This window comes from Hydractinia symbiolongicarpus, chromosome 8 (genome assembly GCF_029227915.1).
Source record: "Hydractinia symbiolongicarpus strain clone_291-10 chromosome 8, HSymV2.1, whole genome shotgun sequence".
Taxonomy (NCBI): Eukaryota; Metazoa; Cnidaria; class Hydrozoa; order Anthoathecata; family Hydractiniidae; genus Hydractinia; species Hydractinia symbiolongicarpus.
The window spans coordinates 12158934-12186474 of NC_079882.1; the positions used below are offsets into that span (position 1 = coordinate 12158934).

A 27541-nucleotide genomic window follows, 5' to 3' on the forward strand; every position below is an offset into this window, starting at 1 on the left:
TCTCGTACTTGGGCAGCTGATGGAAACGACTAATGAATCTTTGCCGTAGATAATATAACACAATTATTCTTTATAAACTTTTGATTCTAAAATTTTGTAACCTAATCAACTTTTACTGTCAAATAAATAGTCCTAATTCAAGGTGTTATTCTCATGGAGGGAACACCTTTAACTAGGAAGAATTCCATCTTTTCAGGTGGCCTTGATAGTTTCTTATCAATGGAAAAGTGATAACGTAAAAAAAATGAATGATGGCAACATGTCTACAAGTAAATTTCTTTGATTCTGGATAAAAAATATAGAGCAGATAAAGCCATATAATGTTTTCTTATAAAAAGTGAATCGTTATTTTTACACAGTTAAAACTCAATGAAAGTACGAAATATTATCTTTTTCATTCAAATAAAATGTGAATTTTATTACGCTAGCTTTGATGTCCAATCGTATGGCTTCCACAGCTCAGCGAATTTCAAAACTTTTTTTTTGTGTTGTTCGAAACTTTCTTTTGGAGGTTTGCGCCAAAATCTTGGTTCCAAATCAAGCATCCCACCAATTATCTCCTATTGAAGAGAGTAAATACGACAATGTGAGAAATTTCCGCTTTTGGAAGTGTAAATAATCCCCGCGAAAACAACATCGCGAATTTCTCCTCATAGCAGACTTTCTTTATTGCAGTCACTTGTACAAGGAAATCTTTTCTTAAGAACGGATAAATTGTCAGTATACATCATTGAAAGGTCCCAAATTACATTAGTCTTGGAATTGATATCCCTATAGTGGACACGCCTAATAATCTATCATATAAAAACAATGGACTATTCTTTCAAACTTGCCTGTATTTTACTTAAGACGATGTTTTTCATCCCCCGCCTTAATCAATGTGGTAATTTGTAATTCATCTCAATTTTAACAATTTCCTAATTACTATTTTACTACAACCCAGCATCTGCATACTTTGTCTTTTAACATCTCTAAAAGCGTAAAATTTTCGAGGATGATATACCTTAAGAAAAGTAATTTTTTGCGATAAAAGATTTATGAGACTTACTTTCTCTGAAGGTATTATTTGCTTTGCCGTATTTATTTTTAAAACGTGCACACTATGAAAAAGGTTCTTTTCGGGTACTTATTAATTGTATTAGATAAAAATAAAAAATTACCTTGCCAAAGAATAGAGGAAAACTTACTTCCTCTTCGATAACATGAGCAAAACCACCATCTCTACCAAACTCTACTGAGAAATATGGTAATCCTTTTGGAACCTTAAAGCAACAATAGTAAAATGATAAAAATTAAAAAAATAAAATTAAGCAAAGTTAGATGCTACAAAGCAAAGTTAGGTGCTACAAAGATAAATTTAAAACTTAACGTGCAGCACCTGAATGGCAAGGCATTTCTCGGATCCGAAATTGAATTTTAGCGAAATCATAATGACATTCTTAACCGCGAAACTTTATATCAGGAATTTTAATTTTTTTAAATTTCGCGCGTTTTGGTAAGGAAATTGTCTGGTTTTTGTATTCTGTCGTCGACCACTTTTACCAAAACTTTATAAAACACAGACTGGCTTTTGTATTGTATAAGTTTAGAACTTAAATAAAAAAAGCTGCAACGTTTTTTTCACTTGTTTTAACAAATTTTAACTCTGTAATGAAATTTTATTCCTCTTTTAGTACAAACCACGAAGGTCGAAAATTATCTTTTTAATAATAGCCGTATTCCGTCTGTCTATTTGTGCACGAGAAACACGTTGTGTTACGGAAACACGAAATGCGATGTATAAAGGACGGGCGACGACTAGTCTCTTTAACAATAGCCGTATTTTGTCTGTCTGTCCGCGATAGGCGAGTCCCGTGGCGGAAACACGAAATTTTTAAAAAGCGTACTAATACCAAATGCGATATATTTTTGTCCACTGTTGCGACGAGGGCGAACCCGTGGATTTTTCCACGGGCTACTGACTATCTGTTTAATAATAGCCGTATTTTGTCTGTGTGCAAAAACCGCGTCCTGTTATGGAAACACGAAATGCGATATATAAAGGAAGGGCGACCCCGTGGATTTTTCCACGGGTTAAAGGCTAGTCTCTTTAATAAAACCCATATTCCGTCTGTCTGTTTGTGCGCGAGAAAAAAATCGTGTTACAGAAACACGAAATACGGTACAAAAAGGATAGGCCACCCCGTGGACTTTCCACGGGCTAACGACTAGTATATGAATAGCATTGTATTATAAAACTTGTTTAGTTAACCACAAAATTTTATTATCGCCGACGTATGCAGTAAAGTAAAAGAAGAAACCACTCACCGCTTTTGAAACACCTTGTTTTGCGTCTATTGTTATGAGTTTTTTGTTTTGACTCCACTCCGAGCCAGTTTCTGTAATAGCTTTCTAAAACCAGTAAAAAAAGACTGTAATAACACTAAAATAAACTGCAGCCAAAAGCTGTGCATCACGTTTACGACCACCATCAACGCACTATTTTACTGAACAAAATAAAGCAAACACCTTGAAATATATTGGCGCCAAGTCTCCAATCTCTTTAGGTACTGGTATGCATTCAACTATACAATGATGTTGACGATTTAAATTTTTACAGGTTTCCAAGAACATGACGTCTTCATCCTTAAAAAAAGTTTAAAAAAAATAATAGCCTACTATAACTGTTGTTACGCCACTTTGGAATTAAGATACCATCTTGAATTTCTTATCGCGACAGAAAGTTAGACTTTGAGATCCTCGTTCTAGGTAGTGAATACAAAGGCTGCTGAAAATCGAAGGTTCTTTTGAGAGGTTTATCGCTTGGCACTCTCTCGTTTCCATTTATTCATCACTAATGAACCCAGACCACAAATTGTGTATTGTACCCAAATTTACGAATCACTTTGGGTTGGAGATGGTTTGAAACAATTTACAAAAAAAACAAAATTTATGAAGTGAAGTATACGAAAAATTCAAAATGGTGTTCTCATTTCGAAATCGCGTACACCGAAGTATCAAATGTGGTGTGTTAAAATGAGATGAAGATATAATATTGGTACACCCAAAAAACTACTTTACCAAATTATACGAGTAAGTTAGCTATGGAAACGTTAGCTAGAACCTAATTCCTGAAGAAATAAGCAATTGTAAAGAAATTAGATGTAAAAGGAAAAGCTTACGTTGTCTGAAAACATTCTTGTCAATCCTTTTTTGAAAATCTAAACAACAGTTAAATTGTTTTTAAGATTTTTCGAGTTACAATAAACAAGAATACGACAGTAAATGTTGCGAAGATATAAAGAGCATTTTAGGATTTTTGCAGTAGTTTTATTCTTTTGTATTCTTAATAGCGTTGGTAACTCCAAGATAACATAAGGTCGTACGTTAACTTCCTGTATCACGTCTTCATCCAAGTAAGTCTGACCAATCACGTGATTCATAGGAATAATGATACAATGACCTTCTGTCAACGAGGCATTAATTGGGACAGCGAGGTAAGTCTAAGAATAAGAAAAACAATATTAATTCTATAGTTACAAAAGAAAAATACTTGTATTAGTCCAAACCATGTGGAATATGACAACGCCTCAAACAAAATCACGAGTAATATCTCTACCTTTATTCCAATCGCAATGATCAAGTGTTTGGCTATCTTTGGATTTTCGAAGCAGAATCGACAACTTTCAATTTGTAAATTTCTTTGTCTATGTTCTAAAATAAAAATTTAAGAAGGATTAAAAAATAAACTTTGAATATGTTTTTAATAGAAAATTGTTATCCATTTATTTTATTCTAGGTATAGACCCTTTCACATTAACAGCTTTGCTAAGTAAAAGCATCGCAATGCAACAAGCCTTGTGAAGCTTTGTCTTTGATTCTCTTCTCTTCAGCAGTTGACATCCCTTTAGTAGCAGACGCTGTCATGAACATGTCATCTAACGTGTAATCATCTCCCATGGACGTTCCTAGATGCTAAAGTAAAAAATTTACTTGCATATATTTTTATAGCAACGATTTTAAGAATCAAAGCTTAAATTTAGGAACATAATAAGAACAAACCCAGGCATAGTCCTTGACAAAGAACAAAAAGCGTTCCTTGTTTTCAAAAAATAGATATAAAGTGGAACCATTAATTCAATTTTTCGTAGGTGCATATTTCAATAAGAAAAAGAGAATTCGAATTTCTTGCGACTAAAGAAGTTAGAAAAAATTAGAACTATTATAGCCTAAACCTCCAAAAACAATCATTTGACTTTTTATAACAACAAAAGCAGAAAAAGTTAAAAAAACTAAAAAATACTAACTCGTAGTAGAAGATTATCATACCTTCGCAGCTAAAGTACCTAACATGGCTTGTTGATCAGCCACAGATGTCAGGCGTTCTTGTTCAACCTAAAAATTTTGTAAATTTGATGTTTCAACAATAATCTTGCATATTCAATTCACAACAGGAAAACAACTTGGTTTTTGGTGACATACACCAACCCACAAACATTTTACCATTGTTTTGAGATCAACATTGTCATCGTCTTCAAAATACCTGATCCTCTTTCCATCCGAATCATGTGTTGGTCCCTGGTAAAAATGACAATTGATATTACAAGTACAGTAAGGGTTTGGGCGAATGACATAAACATCATCTTATGAGATTATGAGTAACTTTACACAGAGAATATCTCACATAAATATTTAAAAAAGAATTTTTAACGTTAAACTCGATTCCTTTTTCTATTTAAAAAAAGTAAAATAATTACGATCTTTTTCTTTTTTCGTTTCTTTCGCTGATTTAATTCTTCAACATCAGTTTTCAATTTCACTGGATACAAATTTCCATGTTTGTCACTTCTTGTAAGTATAACCTCTTCACCACCATCTTCCGAAGATTCCTCCTCGTTCATCCCTATTTTCTTTTTACTTTTTTGTTTGGATGTATTTTTCTTAACAGTTACTTGATTTCCAGATGTTAAACGTTGTTTTAATGTTTCAGCTAGCTCCTAAAACAGCAATCAGGGCCATAAAAGCAGCCTACCTCGTAAGGGCTTGTGACAGTTAATAATTGTACCAGTAAATCAAATATATATCTTACGTCATCACCCATTAATTCAGCTCGAAGTATTTTTGCATTGATTTCGTTTTTCTCCTTTTCTGTCAAAGGTTTGGTTCTCACTTCAGTTGTATCATCCTCACAGCTTTCACTGCTACTGTCATTCTCTTCAGAGCTATGCTTGGTGTTGTCTTCCTGTACATTCGATGACGGCTTTGTTAATTTGACAGAGCTATATAATAAGGTATAATGATTATAAATACGATGCAAGTAGAAAAAAGTATCTTAAAAAAATATATATATTTTTCTTACTTATCAATTTGTTTAGAAACAGTTTCAGCTAGGTCCTTCTTAGTTTCTTTCACTGGAAACTTACGCCAACCTGAGTCCGTCTTGCTCGGTCTACACAACAAATGTTTTAAAAGCAGGAGAAGCAAAAAAAACATTTTGCATATTTTTTAACAACATAATTGTACATACACAGAACAGTTGCAAAGAAATTCTACCCTGATATGCAAAAGGGATTTCCTTTAAGAATAGTATGTTATCGACCATATCAACAACAAGTTTCAGTAGATCCCAAAAAAAATTGAAACTGTTTTCTGCGTACCTTGTGTTTCTATCAGCAGCTTTGAGTAGCGCGTTTAACTTCTCCGCTGACTAAGTCAAATAACAACAACATTAGGCAAATTTTTTAGAAGTTAGTATGTATGTGCAAGTAAAAAAACAATCTGGAAATACCCCCCATCTTTTAGCCACGATTTCTTCTAGTGGAATCCCGTCTTCCTTTGCTTGCTGCTTAGCACGTTCATATGCTTTGTGAATCCAACTACGACCACCATCACCAATGTGATAATCTATAAAGCAAAATATAAGAAACTTGGTTTATTAACTTGTGCGATTAATGTAAAACTAAAACTCTTGCAAATAAAACAGCTTGAAATTAATGCGCACAATGATATGTGTATTAACACATATTTCATAACATGAGTTAAAAGGAACTAGATACGAGTCTAACTTTTTGTTGACTCAGCAGCTGTTTTTCTTTCTTCCTCCGGCATACCAGTACCACCATTTTTCCAGAATGGATTCAACTCTCTGGATTCATGAATTTTCTGAAAATGATACATACAACGATAAATCTTATTATTCAGGTATACAAATAACCAACAACAAATATAAATAAACCTCTCTTTCTTCTTCCTCTTTCTTACGAGTTTCTTGTTGTTTTTTCTTCGTTTTATTTTCCCGTCCTGTAGTAGTTTTGGTTGCAATATCCAATAAAGATGATGACATCATCCATTCATCTCTCTGTTACAAACACAAATTAAACACATAAAATCTGACCACGTAGAAATAATTATCTAACACTCCACTTATTAGTACTTTGGTTGTCAACATGATCATATTCTGTACATGCCTGCGGTGTGAAGTCATATGTTTCTTCCCTTTTGGATGCTGTTTCATTAATGTTTACTTCGCTTGAGTTTGGATGAATAACTTTTTCTGTTTTTGTTGAAGTAGTTGCCATCTCTTCCCATTCATCACTTTCCTAATAAAAAGAAAAACTGCTCATTATACCCGCAGGACGGTAGGTGAACTATTTTGGTCCTTTTTCTAGGATTTTTAGGAGAATTTTAGCGGTTTCCAGTTTAGCTGGGAAAGCACATAAAAAATTCAGACGATTTTAGGAGAAATTGAAGTCACAAAAATCAAGAATGTCAAAGAAATTGAACAAGGAGATAAGTTGGATTGATCAAATTTCATTTCGACATCAACTGATGTAGAATATTAATATTTTGGAGTTTATTCCACAAAAGAAAAGCCATTAGAATTATTTAGGAGGATTGGTTGTTTTAGTTTTTTTAGGATTTTTAGAACCATAGAAACACTGTGAATATGTTTTCACATAAAGAATGGTATAAAGATCAAAATCACACATTAAAGGTGAAAACTTGCATACATTAAAAAAAATCCTCTAGCACTATTTCGTATTGCATAAATTAATAAACTAAATATTTAGGTACAAGTTTATTGACTGTTATGTTTATAAAAAAAATATAATCCAGCATATTGCGGTTATTTATTCTTGAAAAATGAATGTAGGTTAACAGTCTATGTCTACACTGTGTCTTATGTATTCCAAACTTACGTTACATGACAATATGCTTACATATCACTTTTTATTTATTTTATGTTTTGGTACGTTTGAAACAAATTACGGGGATATTTAGATCTATGGGGGGGGGGGGGGTCGTTTCATTTTAAAAATCTAAGGTTCTGAGAGGTATAGGATCTAAACATTTCGGATACATGTGTCTAATAGATAAATACAAAAACTCAGTATCATAGCACAGAAAAGAAGAGTTATTAAAAAATTCAGAATCTGCCCAACCTGGATTAAATAAGATTAAGTGCGTTTAAGAGGTTTGTATTTTAATTAAATTTAAATACAGGGGGGGGGGACATTTTGATTAACCAAATTAAAAATTTCACATGGACGTCCTTGTTACATAACATAGACGTCGAGCCAAATGTAACAATGTGTACTTACCTCAGAAGATTCACTTTCTTTATGGCTCTTCTAAAGACAAACTTGATATTCTCAAACAGCTTTTATACATTAGCAATTGAGGTCAACTAATACATTAGTTGTGCCAATATTAACAGTCAAGATAAGAGATTGCAAAAAAATGAAAAAAGCAAAGTACCTTTTTGTGTCTATGTTTTTTGGATTTTTTCTTGTGCTTGCTTTTCTTTTTCTTTTTTGAGTCTGATTCCTAAAAAATATGCACATTAATACATTAAATTAAAAAACTACCACAGTTTGTCGTGGTCAACCCTTTTTTTATAAGCATAAAACTTACAAAAAGCATATTGAGGCTGAAAATGTTTAACAAATTTTATACTAAAAGCATCATGTTAAGTATACAAGCCACAGTCGCGGTTGGGAGCATATGCTTCTGCCAGTGCTTGCACAATTGCACATGATTCATTTGTGGATTTTTTCAACAATTATTGAGAATCACTTTAATCCTGTTTATAAATTTTGCTAGGGTTTTGCATATAGAGACGTGCCTGTGCGACCGCACTTGCTTTTTCAGTGGGCCTGAATTGTTTAAATTATATATTTAATGTTTTTCACAAATACATATATATTACAAGACTGCAAAACAACAAGTTAAGAAGCTTTTCATATACACATATTGAGCTTTGGGTTTTCACAATACTTTGAAAGAGTGGAAAAGAGGAGGTAGTAAGATTTCCTACCTTGCTGCTAGGAGAAAAGCAAAATCTGAGGTTTATAAAGCACGTAAATCAGCTAAAGAGGAAAAATTTTGCAACCTACGTAACAAAGAACAGCGAAATCTACTATTCAAAGAAGCCAGGAAAATGAGAGGTGAGAATGTTGACAATGTTGGTGAAAATGTGTGAAAGATGATAGCGGTAATCTAGCTTTTGACGATGACTCAAAGCTCAGCGCATGGAAAAGCTATTATGAAAAACTTTTAAATGTTGAGTTTCCTTGGGATATAGAAAATCTGGCAGAGCAGTCCCCAAACTTCGGCCCTCCCATAGAGATTACCAGAAAAATCGTTGAAGATGCTCTAGCACATATGAAAGCAAGAAAAGCAGCTGGTCCTTCGGGAGTGGTTGTTGAAATGATATGTGCTGCCGGTGACACTATTATTGATTCGGTTACAAACCTTATAAACAAAATCATTAAAGATAGTGTTGTGCCGAAAGAGTAGAAGGAATCTTACATCATCAATTTGTACAATGGTAAAGGGGATGCCCTAGATAGAGGGATGTTTAGAGGTCTTAAGCTTACAGACCAGGTTTTAAAGATCGTGGAAAGAGTAATTGAAGTAATCATCCGATCACAAATCAGTATTATCAACATGTAGTTTGGCTTTATGCCAGGTAACGGATGCAATCTTTGTTCTACGACAGTTGCACGAAAAGCATATTACAAAGCATAAAGATCTGTTTTTTGCTTTTGTTGACCTTGAAAAAGCATTTGATTGTGTTCCAAGAAAGGTTGACTGGTGGGCCTTGAGAAAACTAGGCGTACAAGAATGGGTTGTTAGAGTAGTACAAGCTATGTATCTAAATGCCAAATCAAGAGTTAGAGTCAATAACAAGTACAGTTCTGAGTTTTGGGTGCAAGTTGGGGTGCACCAAGATTCGGTACTAAGTCCACTTCTTTTCATCGTTGTCTTAGAGGTGTTGTCTCAAGAGTACCACCTTGGCTGTCCATGGAAACTTCTGTATGCTGATGACCTTTTTATCTCTGCAAATTCTATCGTAGAGCTTACAGAACGATTAAAACTCTGGAAAGATAATCTAGAAGAGAAAGGACTACGTGTCAGTATGAAAAAGACAAAAATTATGCACAGTGGGCGTGAGGCATCAAAGTCAACTGACTTAAGTAAATAGCCATGTGGTGTTTGCTCTAAAGGAGTTGGGAGTAATTCAATCTTATGCTCGCAATGCAATCAATGGATCCATAAAAGATGCACTAACCTAAAAGGCAGATTAGGAGCGGGTCAAGAAATGCAGTGGTGAACTTGTTACTTCAATTGATAACCAAGCCACATCGATTAAAGTTGGAGATGATGACATTGAGGTTGTGCAGAGTTTTTGCTACTTAGGTGACATGATCAGTCAGCGTGGTGATTGCTTCGATGCTACTACGGCCAGAATAAGGTCTTCTTGGAAGAAGTTTCGTTAGTTGCTTCCCATTCTTACTTGTTCTGGTATATCCCTTTGCCGGTCGGGTGTACAATGCGTGTGTACGTAGTGTGCTCCTATATGCTTATGAAACGTGGGCGCTAAATGTTGAAGATACCAACCAAATTAAATGCACAGATCACGCAATCCTATGGATTTGTTCAGTAAAGCTCTCCGACAAACTCTCAATGAAAGAGTTAAGATCGGGGCTAAAGCTTTATAGTGTCGAAGACTGTCATATAATAGGTTGAGATGGTTTGGGCACTTACATCGCATGCCAAATGAGCTCTGGCCAAAGATGGTTCTGTCTTTTGAAGTTGCTGGAAGTGTGCTACATGAAAGACCAAGGAAGCAATGGAAAGAAAACATAAAAAAAGACCTTGCTTCAAAAAATTTGAATAAGATGATCCCTTTGATCGCGAAAAATGGAAAAGGTGCATAAATCCAGGAAGTTTGGATCCTAGAAAGCAATGTGCAACCCTCGTGGATGGGGATTAACACACAATAAATGTGTAGTAAAAAAGTAAGTAATGTTTAGTGGATAAATTGAAGTAACTACAGCACCAAAATTTTGAAACTTACGGAAACCTTTCTTTATTTGATCTTAGAAATTATTGGTTTCACTTTATTTAAAACAATGCATACACAGTTCCCTGCAACAGTTATTGTAAAAGTATGTATATGTGTGATCACTTACAGCCTCCAATCTTTCATTAACAGAAGGTAACATCCATTTTGAGTCACCCCTAGATTCTTCCAACTCCCTCTTTCTTTTGCTGGATTCATACTCTTCCTTTGCCTAAAAATGGGTATATTATAAACATATATAAAACTGCCAACTTTTGAAAATTAGTTCTCTTGAAAATTAATGTTTAAAAACTGGACATACAGCTTACAAATAGGTACATTTTCACCGTCCCGATTTAAAAGTTTAGTCCTGTTTACAAGTAGGATGGGGAAGCGTTTCAAATCAGGATGGCGCTTACAACCAGGACATAACAGTTAGTTTAGTAACAAATCAGTTAGGGAAAACTTTTAATATGCTGTCACAGTATATCTAAATAAATACTGAAGAGGCAAATCGCTTATTTAAACAGGTAAAAGCAAAATATTCAAAACTCCCACACTCAAAGCCAGGATTTGCATTTCAACTAAGTATGCTGCTAGAAAGAACATTGAAGCAAAAATTCCACTGCTTATTTTGATTGTATATACTTTAAAATGGTTGTTTTCAGGTAAATTAAAATTGGTTAAAAGTGTACTATTTTATAAACCCTTTGGTAAATAAACATGGTTTTATCAACAAAGCTAAATTATAAGTTACTTCTTCTATCAAAATACAAAACACGATGCAACCAAGGAATAAAAGCCATACATTAGCATTTAAAATATAACACAGCATAGTTACACTGTGATTCACTTATTTAAACTTTATTAGACGTTTAATTTGAAGTCCTTTGACCCAAGTATCTTAGTAAGTTATTTTGTATTTGAAATTTTAATATTTTTTTTCTTAACAAAATAATTATTAATTATTTGCATGCATGATGTGAAAATAAACAGAAAATATGCTTGTCGTAACCCCCTCCTCCCTTGTAGAGCCAGTTATTTAAGAATTGAGAATCAAACGCCTTGACAACATAGAAACACTTTTAGACGTGGAAAGTGTTGCACACCTAGCCTCTTCATTGACTAGACTGCAAAAACAGGACTGTATATCACGTTTTTAAATTGTGGTAGAACGAGGTGGAAAAGCGTCGGAATAAATGGAAAATTACTTCTATGCACAAAGACTTGTATTTTAAAGTTATGCTGCTGAAGTTATTCCTAAAGTTTTGTTCAGGAAATAGATTGCAATAACATGTTTAAAAGGATAATTTTTTTTGAAGTCTTCTAAACAAAAAACAAGCGCATAAAACTTTTTTAACACCAATAGTTTTGTGCGCAATTTCTTTTGCGTTATGTTTTGTCGAAAAAAAATAGGGTAGAATAAAATGTTAAGAAATATATTTTTTAAAACGGACCAAGTTTGAAAGATTTAAAAAAAACATGCACAAAATGTTTTTTAAACACAATAGTTTTTGCGAGATTTATTTTAATCTTTTGCGTAGTTAACAAATCATTAAAGTTCATTACTTTGCGCTAAAACCTAAGGTGATTTTTTTTAATAAGTTTTAACAACAAAACTTGCAGTTATCAGAAAATAATTGCAGTATTGTTTTATCGCGAAGCTTTTGTTAAACCATTGCAAAGATCATGAAAGTAATTACGATAAACAAAAGATTAAAGGGCTTCCAACTTGCAGGAAAAGGTTCTTATAGCGAGAACGCAGAAGCTTACATTCGGACTGTATTGTACCTTATAGGCCTTTTTAGGCCTCTTAGAGGGGGGTCTGACCTACACTTTGCCCCTTATAATTTGGTAATTTTTTCTAAATTTTAAATACTTAGCACATTAGAATATTTTTAGCAAGATTTGATGCATGTACCCGATGGGGTGAAAACATGCCCAATTTGGAATAATTCAAGAGCCCCAAACACAATGCAGCTTACAAATATTTATTTGCATTACCAGTTATTTACTCTTGATACATCAGGTCAAACCTTTTGTACCTCATGGGTTGAACGATTTTATCATGAGCTTTTTGACTAAGCGTATGTCGTTTGTATTACGTGAATGTGTAAATTAAGTGTTTTTCATTTTTCTTGCTAAATTTCTGTGTTCACTGGCAACACTGGAAGGCTATGCCATGATATCCTAAACCTAAAGTCTAGGATCTACCATATTACCAATTTCACTGGTACTGAAATTTCTGTACTTTGCCGAACAGGCAGCCTTAACATCGTAGGGTAGCTCTCTGATGAGACTTTTTTGGCATGATGGGAGTATTACACTTTAATCAATTGTTATCTTTGTAATCATTTATTAAAAACAAACCAAACCAATATACATCATTATAGACATACTTAGTAAAGTTCACTATCTTCACACACAATATTTTAGCTATGAGTTGGGTGTGACATAATGTTTTGATTTTGCATCGAAAACAAATGGAGCTAAAGTGCAAGTTTTTCTCATGTTAATTGTGGTGACAGAAGTACAGTTCCTTAGCATTATGGTTAGTATACATAGGTTTACCTTAGTCATTGAGGATGTCATGTAGAGCCTTGCACAGTAAGGGTGGTTTCTGCCTATGGACCTGACCTTGGGGGTTGCCATGGATACTAGTATCACTTGCCTGTGTAGGAACTGGACCCTTCCCAGGTCTTGATTATTAATGGCTGCATATAAAAACCCAACACCCCACACTGCACAAATTCTTCAGATGTACCTTACAGTTTACAGTTACTAGGTTATCTTTTGCAGAGCATATCAGTGTGGTTTTGTAATTTTCAGATAAAGTAGATGGGAGCAAAACAAACAAATGGTGGTACCCCACACAAAAAACATGGTAAGGAGTCTGTTATTCACAAAGTACTTAATGTAGACCCAAAAATGCGCACAGTGGAACAGTGGCCAAAGCTTGGGAAAGAAACACTCACTCTTACCGCTAATTCTTTCAACATCGCTGTTAAGGGTAGTTTAAAAAATCTTTTTAAAAGGGGAAAGAGAAATCAAAAATGACTAGAAATATATTTAATGCCAATAACATATAGCGAATCTGCCAACACATCATCGCGTTCAACGTTGTTTTAACTATACAGCTTAAATAACATATGACGTTTAAACGAATAACGTTTATAACGAATATTTGCAAGTTTGAATCACACTTGCAAATAGTGTGAATCACACTTGCAAATATTTACATCACAGTTGTAAATTTTGCTTACGAGTGAGATTTTTCGCACACCATAACACTCGTAATTTTTTTAGGGGGTGCTTTTTGTAGCCCTGGCATAGTTTTATTCAAGAAATGGCCTGTGTTAGAATTTTTACTGGCTGATTGAGATTTTATTTAAATTCAGCAAACACCAGGTTAACTCATTGTTCTGGTTTCCGTGCCTATAAAAGATTTTGCTATGTGTTACAAAACTGTTGCACTAACATTGCCAATGTTAATAAGATCACTAAGCTATGAGATGTGAGGGCTCTGTAGTGTACTCGGTGTAATTTGTTGACATATTTAATTTGTCTTGGTGTTATTTAGTTGCTTTCTTTAATTAATTCAGAGTTAATGACTGTATATATGTATCATCAGCTGTGAGTGTTATGTATTGTCAGCTGTAAGAATTGATGAGATAAAATATGGCTGTGCCAGCCGATTACATTGTGAATTTATTGTGTTATTACATTGTATCACATCATATTGGAAAATTATAGCAAACAATGTATATTTCTTGTGGTTCCTGTTCACAATATGGGAAAATTTGGGTATGTTGGGCCTCCTTCGTCATCCGTTTAGGCAAGTGATATGTTGATACAAGTCATTGCAGAAACCTACCTGACATCCAGGGCCTGTATACATGTGTTCACCATATTTGCTGACGTTCATTGAGGTGCGCCTGATGCTCAGGGCATCTCAATCAGAAGCACTTAAATAGGAAACGCCCTGGGCAAGAGCCTGCTCTTAAACAGAGAAGATAATAGTTAAGAAAAACAATTCAAATTCTCCCTGTTGGCAGATATCACAACACTTTTTAACCAACCATGGATACATATTTTTTTCAGGTAGCCATTTTAATTTGAGAGAAAACAGGCCGTTCATGTGGTAAACTCTTTATAAATCAGGGGTATATTTCTTAAAAATTTTGCTTTCTAACTTCAAATCGACAGTTTTTGCTAATTTAGCTTTACTTTATTTCAGATTCTTGTAGTTATTGTTTAAACAAAGCTTCTTGTATGAGAGTTTGATCATGAAAAGTCTGTTTTTCCCCCAACCGAAAGTGGTACAATGTGGCATTTTAACCAGGAGTATGCATTTTAAATCTTTTTTACTAAAAATCTATAAATTAGCTTAAGCATGGTGCTTTTTTTCTTGCCTGTCATGATGCGTGCTCATATATGGGCATAACTTCGTTCCGTATATGCGTGCACAACTTTACAGGCAATAAAAGAATGGCTACAAAAAGAAAATTGCCTATTTCCTTAATTTATAGATTTAAGGAATAAACGATCTAAAAGAGAAGCCTGAATTGGTTTTTCTTAAGGTGACGGTATACCTTTTGAGCATGGTCTTTTAAATCGCAATTTTTTCAGCAATAGTTAATCAAAGTTTAATCACCAAAGAAAAAAAAACACTATGAAAAAGTCTTTTAAAGATTTTTTTAAATATCACACCTTTTAGGCATACTTATACTGATGGTTATACTTTCACACTTCCGAGGCGACGAATATTCAGAAGGTTGTCCTTTTAAATTTTATTATTCGCAAAGACGTGACTGAGAATAATATATAAATAGAACTTTCAAGTCGTTAAACATTTTTCTGTGACTTGCAGAAACAGAACAGGATGGCATACATTTTTAGAAATGAATGTGTTTTTTTTTCAGATGGTCATTTCTTTTTCGGAAAGGAAATATAATTTATTTTTAAAAGTTATACCAAGAGGATGATAAGTGTTAAAACATTCACTCTTAAGTTTTATTCAATTTAAGGTGTGAAAGACTGATCAGAAAAAAGTTAGTTATTTGGATAAAGTCAATAATCCCCTTCGAAAGATAAATAAAAAGTTTCACCATTGGGAAGATCGTTGTTTCTTTAGTATAAATAGCTAATAAAAAAAATTGATTTTTTTGATACAATAAAGGTATATATGTTCTGCACAGATTGCGAAAACGGCCTGTTTACAACCGGGACAGCCGGATTATGTATGCATGGTGCGATTATGTTTTTTTTGCACTGGTTATGTCGTGGTGACCGGATTATGAACGCTGATATAATGGCTGGCCAGGCAGGCTGTGATTGTCATTTTCTTTGGACTTTTGTGAATTAAACATTCTCTGGAAGATAGAACACCCCTAAAAACTAGACATGGCGAAAAAAAAAAAGTCTCAACGTAATTCTTAATATAAACTACTCTTGTAGTAAATACATTTCAACATAATATACTTTGAAGTAACTAAATTTCACGGAACCTAAATTATTCTTTTTGCAGGAATTAAGTTTGGTGAAAAGTTATTAAACTTGCGAATCCCAAAATTTAGTATTTGCCACGAAATTTCATTTCATTTAAGAACATCAAAAACTTTGCCACCAGGGCTATTCGCTTGTCAGAAGTGATGATGAATGATATAAAAGCGGTAGGCCCCGATTATATTTGTTCTATAAGTCTCTAATAATATTTGACTGTCATACATAAGCCGGTCTTCCCTGATTATGTCCGTCCTGTAATAAGTGAAAAATAATATTAAACCGTCATATATAAACTGGCCTGCCCTGATTATGTTCCTTTTATAAGTGCCAAATAATATTTTTGAGTAAGAAGTCCTGATTATGTTGCCCTGATTATGTATTTTCTGCCCTGTTCTTAACCAGGGCAAGCTGCCATACTTAATCAGGGTAGCGTTTATTATCTGGGCAGAACATATATACCGTCACCTTAACTATCATTTTCTCTTTTTAAGAACAGGTCCATTGTTTTAGACGCAAAAATCCAAACAACTGCGTCACACTGCAACTCATCTAGCTAATAGCTAGCTAGCTGTCACTGCAGCTAGAAAACTGTTCGAAAAATCACACAGTTAGCATTATATAAAATACTTAAGAAATAATAAGATTTAACTATACGAACATCTTGTAGTTTATTCTGGAAATATTCTTTTCTTTTTTTCTTCTTTTCATCAATGTTTGATTTACTCACAAAACTTGATTCCATTTTCTATAACTTGCTAGCTATATTTGTTTTGATTTATATATCCGCCTCCCTGTTTTTTTACAAATAGTTTTGTTATGTCACCTACTGGGTCAGTTTTCACACTTTTTTTCCAACAAAAGGAACGCATTGATCTTTAATACACCAGCATTAAAATCTTCATTATAGGTCATTTCAATACAGTTGTGCTTGAATTACTGACTTTGCCCCCCCCCCATAACCCTATTGTTTATAACCTTGACCCCAACTCCATTATTTCTGCCATTGTTGCCTTAGCCGCAATGCATTCTTTGTATTATTGTTTTCATATAAGTTTTTAACTTTAACTTAATTGTTTTGTTAACCTAAATGTTATGTTATGTTACTTGTCAATGGAGAGTTTTTATAGTGATGTTTGTAAAGCGTTCTAAACTTAACTCGCTCCAAAAGATTTGTATGCCGCAATTTTAAACACATTGATTAGCTCTATCAGATAAGCTAGTTGTGTTAAAGCGTATATTTCTGTTGGTCGTTTGCACTCAATTTTTTTGTCGCATATCATTCGATTAATAATTCCACTTAGGCGCAGGTCAATACAGGGAAACCCCGATATCCTCTTAAAGACGAATAAAGAAAACTTTGTCTCTCAGAATTTCATAAAAAACTCTTATAACAAAACCTTTGCAAAAGCGGATACCTTCTTAGAGCAGACAATTTTTTCAGGTTTTGGACGGCGATTTTCCTGGAATTCTCCTTTATAAAAATGACAAATAAGAATTTGAAAAGAAAATTAAAAACTTATTATTTTACAACACTTTCATGCTCTTTAATTATCGAATGATTTCTTTGACAACCAAGCTACATTTTCTTCATCACCTAATGTGATATTAACATGGTATTTCTATTCCGTAGTATTATCAGTTGATGTATTTTTCAATCACTTCTACTTCTTTGTATGAACCAGTCAATTTTAAAAACATGGTCACGATCTTTGACATGCGTAAAGGGATGTACTCAAACACTTTATCAACATATACCACCGCAACGATATATTCATCGTGCTCATCTTTTCTTTTGTAATACACAAATTTCCTCTCCTTACAAACTAGGAGGTACTGAATCCCAATTCGGTTTGTTTTGTTTGTAAAACCTTACAATTTTGACGAGATGCCAGACACAATTAACAACATTTTTTACAAAGCACAAAACAGAATAAATTATTTTGTAGTGACGGTTGTTTTCTCTATTTTAAGCTGTTTATCATTTACCCTGAGCTTTACATGTTGCAATCGTTTTCAGTCTTTCAGTGGGTTTTATTTTTTTCTATTGTATTTCTACCTCTCAATGGCAAAAAGGGCAGATATATCTCTGTTAAAATATTACAGCTAGCATAATTAAAAGTTTATTTATACAGGCAAAGATTTCTTAAAAAAGCTTTTTCTTGGCTAATAGAGAGAGGTGAAGAAGGGTAATGAGTATGCCTAATACGTTTCCAGATTTTTAGATTTTTTTCAGCGTTTCTGGCTGAAACATGCAAAGACCTCTCCAAAGCGGAAATGAAAATATGCAACAAACCACTAAAAATAAGGCCAAAGAAATAACGACTCAAACCCGCGCAAGCTTACAACCACAAAACCACTTATGTATTAATATTTGGAAGATTTAGGTCTATACAGAACATGGGAACCCATTTAAAGATACAGACAGAGAAGACGTTACGGAACAAATTCATATGGATAGATTTAAAGACGTATCATTGTCGATCATTAAAACTGATTTGACCACACAATTATGCTTAGGTGTTTTGACAATGTCGCTTATGCACAAAGTTTTTAAACAAACGTATTTGGTGGACATTTTCGTTAATTATAACAAATCTTGGCATTCAGACTCCGCGTCAAACCTGCCCCAACATAACGCCCCCTTCCCACCCACATAGCTCATTGTTGTCATAGCAATAACAATTTGACGTCAAATTACTTCTATAGTCAATTCAAACAGCTTTAACGATGAGTAAGGAGGCTGTGGAAAGTAGTTTAAAAAGTTCTTATTCTCTCTGGACCTCAACGCCACAGCTAGTGAGTATAAAAACAGCCAATAAAAGCGCTACCCAGATCAGTGGCGAAAGGTCATGGATTGAAACAATGGTTAGTAAGTAGGATATGAATGCTTTTTTGAGCTTTATGTAAGAATCCTTCTACCACTTGACCACTGACACTGCAGTCTTAATTTAGAAAAGAGACACGAAAAGTTTCAGTTACTTCCAAACCAACTCCGTTTCTATATATGGAGGTTGTTTAAAACATCATCATTGGTTATCCTCTCCAGAGGTAAGCTACTATCCTGCGCCCAGGCATGTTTAAATTAAATTTCTTAAAAAAAGTGTACCCGTTTCTTTTCTAATAAACAACCATGTTTAGAGGAACTGTATAAATTTGCAAGATTGCTACAAGTTCTTGGAATAACAAACGTTGGCTTTCAATTGTGTTCTTCTTCTATTGTCGCAACATTTACATCCCTATCACTTTTTTACAAATACTACTATTGTAGAGTCACCAGTCTAACACTGTAGTTCATCAGAGTTCAGTCTAACAATGTAGTTCATCATAGTTCAGTCTAACATTGCAACAAACAGGGACAAAATTAACGAAACAAAGATAGTATATGTCGTTATTTGTCAAACACAGACAAAAGAGTGAAATGGTCACTTCCATGCAGCCAGTAGGCTGTTACTTTTGAGCACGCGTAGGTCAGGTAGAAAGTGCATGAAATTCTCTAGTAGCATTCTTTAGCGCGTCCTCACAACGACCTCAAAATAATTTACATCGCGGTCCACGAATGTCGCAAAATTCGTAAGAAATAAAATAGTTGCATTTTACTAAATAACGTAAAATAGACATCAAAGTTTTGAGCCCGCTGTAAAAATTAACAATTGAACTTTGACAAATTTAAAAATGCGCGACTCTAATAAAGAAACAACCAATGTGATCACTTGTGCCGGCTAAATTTGAAATTAGCCGTGCTGTCTTATTCTGTTTTGTTGATGATTGTAGACTCTATTACAAAGTAAACCCATATACCATGTCTCAACCTCGTCCCCAGGACCTCTTTTCGCTTTTTTGATATCGGGGATGGCGCGCCATCCCCGATATCAAGAAAGCGAAAAGAGGTCCTGGGGACGAGGTTGACCATGTCTGTTTCATCCTGTAAGAGAAATCTTTATTTAACCAGCATTTTCCTTGAATTTCTCTTCTCTCCCTTTATCTTGCTTTTCAGACTCTACTAGCCTTTAATTTTTCAAATCTTCTAAAAATCGTCATCTCCTTATATGGATCTTCTTTGTAACTTCAAGTAACTGCTCCTCAAGTCCTATCGGAGGTAGAGTTGGTTATGAAAAATATATGTAAAACATGACCTTTATTTTCATCTCAAGAGACTTTTGAGCATAAACGCAGAACAAATGTTTACGAATTTTATTATAGATCGTGCCGTCTAACGATAATTCATCAATAGATGCTTCCAAGAAATCTCCTAGTCAAGCAAAAGGATATTTGTGATAAGCTGGTTAAATATGTGAAAATACATTCCTTCGAATAACCATTTGTCATTTTTATTGATTATAGATTATTGATTGATGCATATTCAGATTCTAGGGTAAATATTGGTGAATGTCCATCCTCTATTCTCTATGTTCTATGCTGTTTAAATCTATAAAATTTTCTGATCTGTTTCAATGAATCAGAAGCGCAAAAACACTCGAGACACCCGTCTGACATTCTCCTATCACAGTTTTTTATCGAAAAGCTTACAAACCCGGAAGCGGTTTAAAATGTATTTAAATGTAGTCAAATGTCACTTGTTGGCTGTCAATAAACAAAGGCATAAAAGCTGAAATTGAAGGATAGAACCGTATTAATCTTTGCTTTTCTCCTGAAATATATTTGCTAGATAACACTAAATTTCTTTTAAAACTTAAATGTCGTCTCCTCTTTTTCTTCCATTAAAAAAAACAGCCACTGGTACGCCTAGTATTCTATCCTCAACCTCATCCCCAGGGCTCTTTTTCTCTTTCTGACAATCTCGGACGGCGAAAAGAAATATTTATTTCTTCTCGCCGTCCGAGCATGTCAAAAAGAGAAAAAGAACCCTAAGGAAAAGATTTCCCTATCCTCTCTCTTGTCTACAAGTTATTGTACTGATAATATACGCTCTACTCATTTTTTTCTATGTATATATATAAAAAAAAAAAATTTTCAACAATTTTATGTTGCATGGATTGTAAACAACTCAGAAATAATTCATGTAGAAAATGTAGATGTGAATTTTCTCCAACACACACAAGACAAAAAGGTCGTTTCAAATGTCACTCAATTTTTTGTCAATTATTAGTGGTAAGCATATGAATGATTAATTTCTGAAAACTAACTGATATTTTGCCATCTAACGTTGCGACAATAAAATCACTGGCTCATTCAAAGTGAATTCTTACCAACCTTTAAAAGTAACATTTATTCATGGGCTGAAAGCAATAATATCTCTACCGTGTAAAACTCAAACAATTTCGTGATTAGGTTAGTTTGCTGCAGTTTGACCTATCATCTTTGAAACCACCTTGTGACCACATAATTAACTGGTGAATTTTACAGGGCGTCGAAGTAAAAATAGTGGATACGCGGTGAATACATATTTGGAATCAGAAATGCTAATAATGCAAACAATAGTTCTGTGTTTCGCTTTCTAACGGGTTGATGTCCATGAGTTGTATTCTAACTTGGATAAATGCAAAGTTGTTTTGTCTATGTTTTCACAATTAAATTACTAATAATTTTGCGTAACAAAGTTATTGGCTATAAAGTATGGAAACCGCAAAGGTTAATTTCGTCTACCGTACGTTTCCTCCGACATCAGCCGAGTGTAATACCGTTGAAAGATTGCTAGAGAAAAGTCAAGGTCAATTTTGATTAGGCTACAACACGAAGAAAATACTATTTTTATATTTTTATACTTATGCATAATATCTATAATACAAAATATATTTACTTTAACAAAACAGTTGCATGATATACGAAATAATTTACAGTTTCGTGCATGTTGTTACATCACTATAATTTAATATTTAACATGTTCTTCGAATATTTTATAATAGATTTTTTGGACTAAACTTGCTTTAATAAAATCGGCCGACAATCGCGAGCCTCTATAACGATAATATATATACCCGTCAAATTAATGTCTACCAACCTCATTTTTCCAGACTACATAAAAAATGGAAAAAGCCCTGGAAACGAGTATGCTAGGCACGTGTTTGTGAATTGCGTAGAGTGTTTGTCTTCTCTAACTACATCATTTCGTGTCTTGGCTACAAACACACGATTCGGTGCTTTATATATACGGTTTCTTTTCAGGTGTGTAATACGATAGAGGAGGTTGAAAATGAACTTCTTCACTCCGCCTCGATTGTTCAAAGGCACGTTGTCGCAAATAAGCAAGTATATTTGGTCGAGGTATACGCGCTAAAATAATAGTGAGAAGTCATATATATTTTAAAATTAAAAAAAAAGAAGAATTTCAAAGAGAGGAGAAGAAGAAAAAATATAACTTACATCTTTTTCCGACCTCTAAAATATAAAAATAATAATAAGTCATTTTAAGTTTAACTCGAATACGTGAAAATTTTATTATGACACAAAGCGCAGGAAGCCCTGGTGCCGAAGTTGTATATTATTTTCTTCTGTTCAGCGCTTCATTAACAATTCAAAAACTTAACAAGCCCTTTAGATTTTTATCGGAAAGATGACTTTTTAAACAACACCATAAATATATTTTTAGGTTGATGCATTACAGTTTACTCCGAAGCACTTGGTTGCATAAAATTTGAGACAAAAATTAAATTTGATCTTAACCTCTTCCCCAGAGCTGTTCTACACCTATAATATTTCAACGAGCCGTCCCTTCACAGTATCATAGGCGTGAAAGAGCCCTGGGGACAAGGTTGGTTTAGTCTCTCTCTAATAAGAAAGCAAAATATCAAACTTAACATACCATATAACGGTCCACCCGGTACGCAAATCGGTCTTGAAATAGCATACAAATCTGGACATACTGGATCTATACAACGAACACGTTCTATTTTGCAAATTTTTGTTGCTGGACAAGGAAATAGCTGGAATAAATGAATATACAACTTTAAAAAATGACTTGCTACAACTATTTCTGTCAGAAAGAATCATGGCCAAATAATGCTCACATGACTGTACAAAAATAAGATGGAGATAGCATAAAGGCAAATGGATAGCAAAAAAATTAGTGTAAGCTATTTTTGATAAAATTAGTGTGTAATATTTATTGCAGAGGATACATCAGGCTGTTAATGTATTATGATCTCAAAAAATAATCGCTGACGCGTTCGGACGACAACACACAAATGACAGTTATTCATAAAAATTCTCTCTGAGTAATACTGAGTGTATCTTGCTGACTAAGAGGACAAATAATAAGCAGTTTATTGTCAATGTTTACAAAAACTTGAATATCGTAATATATATATTGATAAATAGAAAATACTGAAATACCTCACAAGGATGCGGGTCTCTCACTAAAAAATAAATCAATAATTAAGTATTACTGAGAAAGAAAATACTTTTGTAGACATAAACCAGATCTCTCCTGTATTAAAGTACTGACAGAACCACGGATTGCGCCTTTTTATAGCTGTTATGTGCATGCAAATCACGTTAAGATATATAGGAGAAAAAAATTCACATGACTTCTAAAACACTAAACTAATTGTAAAAAAAATTCACATGAATTCTAAAACACTAAACAAATTGTAAACATACCAGCTTCCGTACAAATGGAGGCGCCACAGTGATTCGTGCAACATTTTTGGTCACCGGTACACTCGTCATCTCCGGTACATTCATTTTGATTACAATCTGGTTTCTCATCCCCAGGCAACGTATAACTCGTACCGTAAAAATTTAATCTAGCGTCTTTTACATAAAAATTTTCAGTTGGTTTTGGACATATACCACTTCTTGACAATAAGCCTAAAATTAATTCATTTTAAAACTTGTGTTAACACACTTTTCAAACTTCGTCCTCAGGGCTTTTTTTTTACCTTTTTGCCGAACCTTTTTCAGAAAAGAAATTACAGAAACACTTGGTTTTATAATAAAATAAGAAAAATTGCAGTAAATCGATAGCACCGAGAAAATAGACACATTCGTGTCGCAGTTTGCAACGACCAAGTATCAAGCTTGAAAGAATAAAGAAGTTTAAAAAACCCGGAGTTTGATAATTGAGGTACATCTGCAGTTGCGCGCACATTGCTTCGTAACTACAAACATATTTTGAAAGCATAGCAAGAAGCGATATTTAGCATTACACTATAAGAAAGTGAAAAATAGTTTCACCTCGTTTCGTCCGATGTTCCATTCGAAGCGAAGCTATAACAAAAAGGCAGTCTAAATTTTAGTCATTAATATAACTAGGCGAATGAAGGTACAACAAAAACATGCGCTTGAAAGTTTAGATAAATTACTAAAATATACCTCTGGTCACCATTCTCCCTTATACCTAGGAGGCTTATAGCTAGCTTATAGAAATTGATGGTGAATGCAGTATTACATGATGTAGTATTATATGAAGTACTTACCTGAATGTGTGAGATGTACTAGTGAAATATAAAAAACGACAAGAACTTGCTGTGACCGTAACAGCATACTCTAAATGAAAGACAAATGTTTTTACCACCGATTGAGGAAGTAGCGGACAGGAAGGTTTTAGAATTTTTATTAAAGGGAGCAATTTCCGTTATCCAAATCAAAAACACAGTATGGAAAGTTTTGCTTCCTCACGTTTCTTGGCTCGCAACTCATTGGTAAGTATTTTTGTACAAATATAGACATTTTTAAGATAAAAGAAAATGTTACCTTTTCATCAAGATATCGTCTACTACCTATCACATAATTTATTAATTTATTCTCCAGCACGCATTTTTAAAACTTCACACATGCAATGGTAGCCCCCATGATTTGCAGAGGTTTTATGCTCAAAACTTTCAAACATCCCGAATGATAGAATTTAATTAAAATTCAGTGGTTGTTCAGTGAGCAATGAAACTTTTGCTCATAGTTGAATAAGTGTTGATATTTTGATGTGTGCTATATTTATATACAGTATACATATTAGCTATGTTCTTTCTCTAATTCTCTAATTGGATAAGCCATGGGTAAGCAATACGATAAATTAAAAATCTTACAAATCTAAGCTGGGGCATGTTCTTTCTCGTCGAATCACTCCCTCCTTGATGGTAAAATATAACGAGTTTAACAATATATAATTATTTTATCAAAAGTGACAAAAAAACAGAGAACTTTGTGTATGCTTTAATGAGAATTCGGTAGCATTATTATTATTAATAATAATCCAAATTGACATAGGATTGGCACTTCAGTGTTGCAAACACTGTTACATTCTGTGTTTTGAACGTATGCATTAGGTATACACCGGCATTGCCTACAATTGTCCCCCCACATGACATGGGTTGACCTGTAGCTGTGGTAAAGACACTTGCTAAACATACCGGAGCTGTGGACTGAACCACGGACCTTGCGATTTCGAAGCAAAGTTTTTAACCATTAGGTCATGTCACACAGTTAACAGTTAAACTGTCTTTAACTTTACAATCTGAGCAGATAATAACTGACTATACAAGACATGTTCTTGAATCAATTTTTTGAAGTAAATATGAATAACCAAAGTTGAAAGTTTGGTTAAAATAGTTAATTTAAAGACAAGCGAATTTGAGGAGCAATATTATTGCATTGTCAAGTGCAGTTTGTTCGATCTTTAAAATACGTCTTCTTCTGTATCAAGGTCGTCACGACAGATTGCTGTCATTCTCACTGTCGAGATATCATCTGCGCCAATCAAGAAAAGAAGACCTCTCATTTATGGTTTACTCCACTAGTAATTCTATTTACCAAGAGTCCAATTTCCCTTAAACTTCTTGCAATATACATCCATTGTATTAAACTTCCATTATCTTGTAACATGATGCACATAGTAGAAGAGACTTAAAGGTCATTGCTTTTATATTTTGATTTGAGTACCATTTGACATTTGGGCTAAACACTCGTGCATCAAAAAAATTTCCTTTGACCCTTTTTGTGTAACTCCCTCAGTCAGGTTCGAATAGACTTAGTTATTACAATTCTCCACTCATTTCAAAAGGTGTTGGCTTAGGTCTCGCATCGCTACACTGGCGAACCCACCTTTTTTACAAAACATCAACTATTGCAACGAGATGCACACTTAGCAGACAAACCAAGAATTGTTCAACCTTGACTGAAACGACAGAAATAAAAGTATACCTTTACAAGCTATTCCTTTGTATTATTATGACTAATGATAGCTTGCAGCTCACAAAGAGTCTTCAATTGCTGCATTGATTGACGACATTTTCATTGAGTCTAACAGTAACTTTTCTGCATTTGTTGTTCACTATTATCACACCTTTGCAATTAATAGGTCCGTGGTCCACAGCGCATGCTTATTAAGCAAGTGCTTTTTTCTTAGTTACGGGTCAGCAAAAATTTGGTCAGCAATGCCGATATGTACGAAATGTATACATTCAGAACACACAAGCCACAGTGATAACAGTATTTCATCAATAAATTGAAATATCAATAGCTCAAATAAATAAGAAATTTTGTTTAGAGTAGGAATTTGGTGTTTTCGTCTTATAATACAATCTACCTTAAGTCGGTTTTCCACTGGGGAGATTTTTTCGGACGTCCCTTGTTTTTCGTATTATTCTATAAGTAAAAAATGCACAAAACATTCCCCCAAAACCAATTGTAACCAGGTTTGATACAGCATCCATTTTGCATAAAGAGGAAGAAAGTTATTTTTATCGTCAATTCTCACTTTTTAAAATATTTTTGGTCAAGTTGATCGTTCAATCTAAAATTGTAGTTTATTTTCAACAATAAAAGATCTGGGACTTTTGACTGTTTTGCCCCTCCCCCTTCACTACAGCCAATGCTCCAACTGAAATAGAAATTGAAAAGCTAAAGGTGGGACGGAAGGGGATTTGCTTTAAAATAACATAACGGTTCTATGTGTTTTATGAAGCATATATGTTTTTAAGAATACTTGAGAATATTAGGCTGAGATTTACCCATAAATTAAAAATGTCTATATTATTATACCCGTATACGTCTGTTTGTCTGTCACGCAAAATGGTACTAAAAGTAGAGAGACGCACGCTATATGCGGTTTAAAAAGAACGGGCAAACCCGTGGATTTTCCATAGGCCACCGACTAGTCTTCGAATAATAAGCTGATTTTTTTTAGAACGGAGAATAAAACGACTGAATATTAACAAGCTTTTTTTAAATAGCTGAATATTTATCATTGCACATCCCAGTCTGCGGCTTTCCGTTCTGGGGACCGCGGATCGAATCCTGCTCACTGCCAGGCAGTATGTTAGTGATGAACAAAGTAGTTCTTCTTCAATAAGCTTTTTTTAGTTTTTTTTTTTACACAATTATGTATTATGTATCTAGACCGTATTTTTCATTTATTTTGTTAATAAGAACATGCTAAGAATAATTTCAGCATGAAAAATTTAAGAATATTTCAGCCTGCTCTGATTTTTATCATTTCTTTAAAAAAAATTTGCGTATATTGGTTTTTTTTCGACACTCTGGAAATATTTTTCCGCCGCCGAAAGCCCGAGGACGAAGTTGTATTATCTCCATGAGGTGTAGGTCTTTCCCAAGCTTCTTAATGGAGATAAACATAATGGCAGTTTTAGCTGTGAGATAACTTATACTGAAGAAGATTTAGGACTTTTTTACTCCTTTCGTTATTTTTACCACCGGCTCTAGCTAAATGTAAACAAACTGCATATCATGTGTATTGTTATTGTTTTGTAGACATCTGTGTACAATAGCAGTTAAATTAATCTTACTTTGGTCATG

The 27541-nt window shown here is 33.9% G+C and overlaps 3 protein-coding genes across 5 annotated transcripts; 1 reads left to right on the forward strand and 2 right to left on the reverse strand.

Moving 5' to 3' along the window:
* Nucleotides 1–308: 308 nt before the first annotated feature.
* Nucleotides 309–16727, reverse strand: LOC130653683 (CWF19-like protein 2). Of its 2 annotated transcripts, none has more exons than XM_057456200.1 (22): nt 16491–16727; nt 10458–10559; nt 7738–7806; nt 7581–7610; nt 6447–6578; nt 6215–6337; nt 6045–6141; nt 5768–5883; nt 5637–5686; nt 5339–5428; nt 5069–5258; nt 4737–4976; nt 4483–4557; nt 4309–4374; nt 3837–3954; nt 3599–3693; nt 3366–3482; nt 3162–3200; nt 2509–2625; nt 2308–2391; nt 1188–1262; nt 309–560 (listed from the first exon to the last, which is right to left on the reverse strand). In XM_057456200.1, the coding sequence occupies exons 1-22, from the start codon at nt 16572–16574 to the stop codon at nt 420–422; spliced, it is 2250 nt and encodes a 749-aa protein (XP_057312183.1). In that variant the 5' UTR covers nt 16575–16727; the 3' UTR covers nt 309–419. The 2 variants fall into 2 exon arrangements, with proteins under 2 accessions (XP_057312183.1, XP_057312182.1); XM_057456199.1 differs by having other exon boundaries at nt 1161–1262; nt 16491–16726.
* A 1051-nt stretch (nt 16728–17778) lies between these two features.
* On the forward strand, nt 17779–20536 carry LOC130655610 (uncharacterized). Its single transcript, XM_057458376.1, has 3 exons — nt 17779–18697; nt 18785–18880; nt 20033–20536. The coding sequence occupies exons 1-3, from the start codon at nt 18560–18562 to the stop codon at nt 20105–20107; spliced, it is 309 nt and encodes a 102-aa protein (XP_057314359.1). The 5' UTR covers nt 17779–18559; the 3' UTR covers nt 20108–20536.
* A 997-nt stretch (nt 20537–21533) lies between these two features.
* On the reverse strand, nt 21534–24572 carry LOC130655074 (uncharacterized). 2 transcript variants are annotated; one of them, XM_057457774.1, is made up of 8 exons: nt 24485–24572; nt 24208–24277; nt 23966–23998; nt 23390–23599; nt 23123–23145; nt 22593–22713; nt 22154–22168; nt 21534–22063 (listed from the first exon to the last, which is right to left on the reverse strand). In XM_057457774.1, the coding sequence occupies exons 2-8, from the start codon at nt 24272–24274 to the stop codon at nt 21933–21935; spliced, it is 600 nt and encodes a 199-aa protein (XP_057313757.1). In that variant the 5' UTR covers nt 24275–24277; nt 24485–24572; the 3' UTR covers nt 21534–21932. The 2 variants fall into 2 exon arrangements, with proteins under 2 accessions (XP_057313757.1, XP_057313758.1); XM_057457775.1 differs by lacking the exon at nt 24485–24572 and having other exon boundaries at nt 24208–24457.
* Nucleotides 24573–27541: the final 2969 nt, after the last annotated feature.

Coding starts and splice junctions, on each gene's coding strand:
- LOC130653683 (XM_057456199.1), bottom strand. CDS start 16,574: ATGGAATCAAGTTTTGTGAGTAAATCAAACATTGATGAAAAGAAGAAA. Junction 1,263..2,307: donor AACAAGGTGTTTCAAAAGCG/GTGAGTGGTTTC, acceptor TGTTGCTTTAAG/GTTCCAAAAGGATTACCATA. Junction 561..1,160: donor TTCCTCTATTCTTTGGCAAG/GTAATTTTTTAT, acceptor TCTCTTCAATAG/GAGATAATTGGTGGGATGCT.
- LOC130655610 (XM_057458376.1), top strand. CDS start 18,560: ATGAGTAAGGAGGCTGTGGAAAGTAGTTTAAAAAGTTCTTATTCTCTC. Junction 18,698..18,784: donor GGTCATGGATTGAAACAATG/GTTAGTAAGTAG, acceptor GTCTTAATTTAG/AAAAGAGACACGAAAAGTTT. Junction 18,881..20,032: donor ATTGGTTATCCTCTCCAGAG/GTAAGCTACTAT, acceptor ATTTTATTATAG/ATCGTGCCGTCTAACGATAA.
- LOC130655074 (XM_057457774.1), bottom strand. CDS start 24,274: ATGCTGTTACGGTCACAGCAAGTTCTTGTCGTTTTTTATATTTCACTA. Junction 23,600..23,965: donor GGAACATCGGACGAAACGAG/GTGAAACTATTT, acceptor AATTAATTTTAG/GCTTATTGTCAAGAAGTGGT. Junction 23,146..23,389: donor CTCCATTTGTACGGAAGCTG/GTATGTTTACAA, acceptor TTTATTTTTTAG/TGAGAGACCCGCATCCTTGT.